This window comes from Macrobrachium nipponense, chromosome 38 (assembly GCF_015104395.2).
Source record: "Macrobrachium nipponense isolate FS-2020 chromosome 38, ASM1510439v2, whole genome shotgun sequence".
NCBI classification, from domain to species: Eukaryota; Metazoa; Arthropoda; class Malacostraca; order Decapoda; family Palaemonidae; genus Macrobrachium; species Macrobrachium nipponense.
Window position 1 is genome coordinate 8642484 of NC_061098.1, and position 5394 is coordinate 8647877.

Sequence of the window (5394 nt, forward strand, 5' to 3'; positions counted from 1 at the left end):
TATGGCAGGTGAATCGTTTGTCAGATTATTATTTCATGCTGCAGTTATGTGGCATCATCATTGTTATGATTATTCAGAAGATGAACCCTTTCGTATGGAACAAGTCCACCACGGGGCTCACTGACTTGAAATTCAAACTTGCAAAGTGTATTGAGGTGCTCAGTTGAAAGATATGACAGGATATAATTGGAATTACAGTTATTAGAACTCGATGTCAAATGAACAAATTGATGATTGGATGGGCAAAAATGTTGATGAATTATTAGAAGTTCAAGATGGATTGTTTTTTAAACTTTGGAGGTTCTAACTGCGAACGACTGTGTTCCGAGCGCCTCAGTGGCGTGATCGATATGGTCTTGGCCTGCCACCTCGGTGGCCGCGAGATCTATTCTCGGGCATTCCACCGAGGGGTTAGAGATGTGTATTTCTGGTGATAGAAGTTCACTCTCGACGTGGTCCGGAAGAATTCACGTAGTAAAGCCGTTGGTCCCGTTGCTGAATAACCACTGGTTCCATGCAACGTCAAAACACCATACAAACAAACGACTGTGTCCCACAACTTGTCTGAAATGGGGCGAGAGAAGTGGTATTAATTAACAACAACTAGGAGGACTGAATATTCGCTTAGGTGACCTTATTATAAACGAGACATAAAGTTGAAGATCAGACGGAAAATAATCACCATCGGGATATAAAATCAGTCTTATCCCCAGGGGAAAGGGATTGGCTGTATTAATGTTCATTCAGAGGATATATTGAAGAGCCTTATTGACACCAGGAATATATATTGAAATGTAAACGTGTCTCTGTGTTTAATCTTCGTCGAGAAAAAGAATTGTGTGGAAATTTTTTTAATATTAGTATGTTCTGATTTTTTTATTTTTTTGTCTGTTAGGTATTTTTTTCAATATTAGCATTATTAATTTTCTTTTTTGCCTAGCAAACACACACCCATACACACACACACACACACACACACACACCTATATATATATATATATATATATATATATATATATATATATATATATATATATATACATATATATATATATACACATTATATATATATATATATATATATATATATATATATATATATACATTATATATATATATATATATATATATACTATATATATAACACTATATATATATATATATATATATATATATATATATATATATATATATATATATATATTAAATATGTGTGTATGTAAAACATAAACACTACGTTTATTTTCATAACTGCACCATTATTAGAAATTATACTAATATGCATGTCCTCCATTTTATCCCAAAAAGTGCACGCGTAGCATTTTGAACCTCGACCGACGGGAAAACAATATTGAAACGTACAACAATCTATTATCATTGCAGCATTCCTGTTTATTTGCCCGCAAGTAAAGGTGTTCATTTGTATGCTAATTTATTCATATACATCAAATTACGTGGCCGTCGGAATCGTGTTATGTCGATTTAGTCTTCATAGTTAGGAAATGAAGCAATTGGAATAATTTGTTTGTCGATATGTTTTATCCATTGTGGGTCTTTTCGTACTTGGAGCGCTCGCGCGCATGCGCTGTTTGTGCGCGATTAAAAGGCTACTTGATAATGCAGTTTTATTCTGTACCGCTGTTGCTCATTTGTTAAAAGTGTTAGAAAAATGCTACTAACATTTATAATAGCAAGAGTTGAGCGAGCATTTATTCGCCATTTGGAGTAGAGATTTAGTATTTTGATTTTTTGCATTCAGATAATTTTGCGTATATCTTAAAGCAAGCAAGCACACACACACACACACACACACACGTGGTGGTAAAGGGGCATTTGTGGCTATGGAGTGTGCAATTGATTGACAGCCAACCAAACCAGGTAACGACCAGACCCGGGTACTTGATCTTTCTAAGTGGCCGTTTTTGTGTGCGTATGTGTGTATGTATTTGTGTATGTGTATGTGTATGTGTGCGTGTTTGGACTGTGCTTCTTTTTGAGTGTCTGGTTTAAAAAAAATTTTTTTTATAGTTTTTGAAATGTTAAAAGGTTCTCAAATATTTTACAAAATAATTTCCGCCTCCTCTCCGACTGTGCTCTTTTGACCTCCTGCTTTCTATACTATCCAAGATTCTCAAATATTTTACGAACTAATTCTTCCTCCTCTCTCTCTCCAACAGGTCTCGCTGCTAGAACGCCAACGCTGGCCTTCGCAAATCGCGAACACAGATATGGTTGTTGTGGTGACTCCATTCGGGAGGGTCAACATTTTCCCCGAGTGACTGATCTCGCCTGACACTGACAAAGAGAAATAATATGATTTCGCATCATCGGAGGAGGTATTCGAAAAATGTCGCGAGCGACGAAATGGCTTACTTTTCCGACGGAGGAGTCTCCATACGGCAAGAGTGACGGAAATAAGGGTGATTGAATGCGATGTCGCAATAGATCGTCAAGTTTGGGGTTTAACGTAAACCGGAAAGTATTGTGTGATTATTCAGTAGTGATGTCACAATAAGTAACCAGCTTTGAAGTTTACTTAAAATAGGAAGTGGTGACTAAATCGTATGTAGTTCAGTAGTGATGTCACATTAAATAGAAAAGTTCGAAGTTTAACTTGAAACGGAAAGCGATGACAAAACATCTTGGTATTTCAGTGGTGATGTCACAGTAAATAATCAAGTTTTGGGTTTACGTAAAACGGAAAGTAATGTCAAAACCGCGTGATGTTCAGTAGTGATGTCACAATAGATAACCAGGTTTGAAGTCTACTTAAAAAGTGAGGTGATGACCCAAAGCGTATGAAGTATCTTTAGAGTTGTACGAGCAAAAGAGAGGAATAAGTGAAGGTGTTATTTACATTAGCGGAACCATAGGCTAACTAAAGAACTGAAAACAAGAAGTGACGTTATTTCCATCGTAAGTTCAGTATTCCGCATAGAAAATACGCTTAGGCGATATTGCAAGGTTATAGCATGGCTTCCGATTATAATAAATGAATTATTGATGTTACTATAACTTTAATTAGTACAGTACTCCGCAGTTAGAAATCCAACAGGATTATTCTTCACCAATCCTTAGAAAAATAAGCAAGAAATGAATCATTAATGTTATTATAACTTTGTTTAGTACAGTACTCCGGAGTTGGAATTCCAGCAGCATCTTTCGTCATTCATCCAAAACTGGAAAAATGTTCAAGATGGAGTTAGACGACGACATCCAGCCCCACGCTAACCCCGACTTCTTCCCGATGGGCCTCAGCACGAAGGACGCCTCCGACTACCGCTACAACGTGACGTATCCCAGAGGACGCGTGTCCTCCTCCCCTCTGATGGAGGACGCGACGTCCTACGGCCAGGCGGAGGAGTCCTTCGAGCGCTTCGCCAACGACTCCTCCTCCTCCTCCTCCTCGCAGGACATCATCAACTTCACGAGCGTCTTCCCCGGGAACATGTCCCTGCCCATCGACATGCAGTTCAACGACGGACACATCCTGCAGATCTCCTGCTACTCGGGGATATTCATCGTGAGCCTCATAGGGAACCTGTGCGTCCTTCGGGCCATTCTCGGGGGCGGGAGGAAGCAGCGCAAGTCCAGGGTGAACTTGATGCTCCTTCATCTGGCCATTGCTGACCTGATCGTGAGTACGAGGTTCTCTGTTCATTTCTGCTTTTGCCTTTTTTTTTTTTTTTTTTTATTATTATTTTTTTTTTTTTTGTGGGAGAAGGGTGGGGAGGGAATTCAGGATTGTTTTTTTTCTATGATCTGCAGTTGGGTGATGCTTGTTTGTTTAATTTCATTTGATTCATAAGCTATATTTCTGTTTTCTTTTTTTTTTTGTTTTTTTTTTTTTTTTTTTTTTTGTTTTTTTTTTTTTTTTTTTTTTTTTTTTTTTTTTTTTTTAATGACCTGCAGTTGGGTGATGCTTGTTTGGGTAATTTCCTATGATTCATTAGCTATAATTCTGTTTTCGTTTTTTTTTAATGACCTGCAGCGATAACACAAGCGTTACCCCTTGACACTGTCATCTTTGAAGGCCTCTCCACACGGTCGGCCTTTGCTCGACGACTTCTGTTCGATGTGACGTCGGAATCGGAGAAACAGCGGGTATATAAGAGTTCTGACGTCACGTCGAACTCAGTTTGTCGGGCGAAGCTCGACTGTGTGGACGAGGGTGCTTTATAGAACTTTGATTCTCGACGTTCTGTAGCTCTGTAGCCCTGTTCCTAGATCATTATTTCGCTTTGGAAAGACCACCGTTGGCCTGGCGACGTAATTCCCTCGTTCAGCCGAGCGTTGAATGAAATGGGAATGAAAAGGTGACGCCCCTTTTCCTGTCATTCAGTTGTAAAGGATAACCTGTGAGCATGAAGAAGAAAGCATCTTGATAATTGCTTTGAAGTTCCCATCTGGGGGCAAGTTAATAAGTGCTGAGCACCAAGGTCACACACACACACACACACACACACACAGAGAGAGAGAGAGAGAGAGAGAGAGAGAGAGAATATGTCAAATATTTAGGGAGGGAAGTCATAAATACTTGAGTATCAAGGTCAACAGAGAGAGAGAGAGAGAGAGGAGAGAGAGAGAGAGAGAGAGAGGAGAGAGAGAGAGAGAGAGAGAGAGATCAGATGTTTTGGAAGGGAAGTAATAAATACTAAGCATGAAGGTCCACAGAAAGGGAGAGAGATAAATTTTTTTTTTTTATTAAACTTTATTCCTGATGATTTAATTAAATCATTCATCACAAGCACTTTGAATTCGTCGTTTTGTAATTTTTACTCATTGATAGATATTGATAAATATTAAAATATAATATTAAAAAAAGTCTCGAAGACCGCTTAAGAGGCTGGATATCGCTGCTTCGCTTTTCTCCTTTAAAAATGTAATAAGGCGAAGATTTAAAAAAAAAAAAAAGAATAATTTGCGGTCTCGGGTAATCAAGCTTAATTGGTCATGAAGCTGTATTCTTTCTCCATTTTTGGCTAAAAGTTTTGGTCAGGAAAGTGAGCCATGGCAAAGTTCGAAACGAGTCTCAGGTGACAGGTTTTTTTTTTTTTTTTTTAATGTACATTATTTATGCATAATTTTTGCGTAAATATTCAACGGATTTCTCCACCGTAACACTGCGTCCCCCCCGGCTTTAGATAGTTACGCTATGTGTAAGTTTTAGGTAAATAAAAGGATATCTGGGTGTACATTTGCAATTGAAAAGTGTTTTAATAATTTACTGTATGCGAATTACACCGTTAATATTCGAAATAGGATATTATTATTATTGTTGAATGTAAGCTGAATGTAACTATCTAAAGCCCGGGACGCAGTGTTACCATACAAAAACACCACAGCCGGATGGACAGATGGAAAAAAACAGAGTATAGTTACGGGGCTAGTGTC

At 38.2% G+C, this 5394-nt stretch overlaps 1 protein-coding gene across 1 annotated transcript in view; it reads left to right on the forward strand.

Moving 5' to 3' along the window:
• The window catches only part of LOC135209522 (uncharacterized), a 17659-nt gene extending 13477 nt beyond the window's left edge, over positions 1–4182 (forward strand). Inside the window, exons 2-3 of the mRNA XM_064242175.1 lie at positions 2178–3641; positions 3992–4182. Coding sequence (XP_064098245.1) covers positions 3188–3641; positions 3992–4182 — 645 coding nt within the window. The 5' untranslated portion in view covers positions 2178–3187. The remainder of the gene's footprint in view (positions 1–2177; positions 3642–3991) is intronic.
• The last annotated feature ends 1212 nt before the right edge of the window (positions 4183–5394 follow it).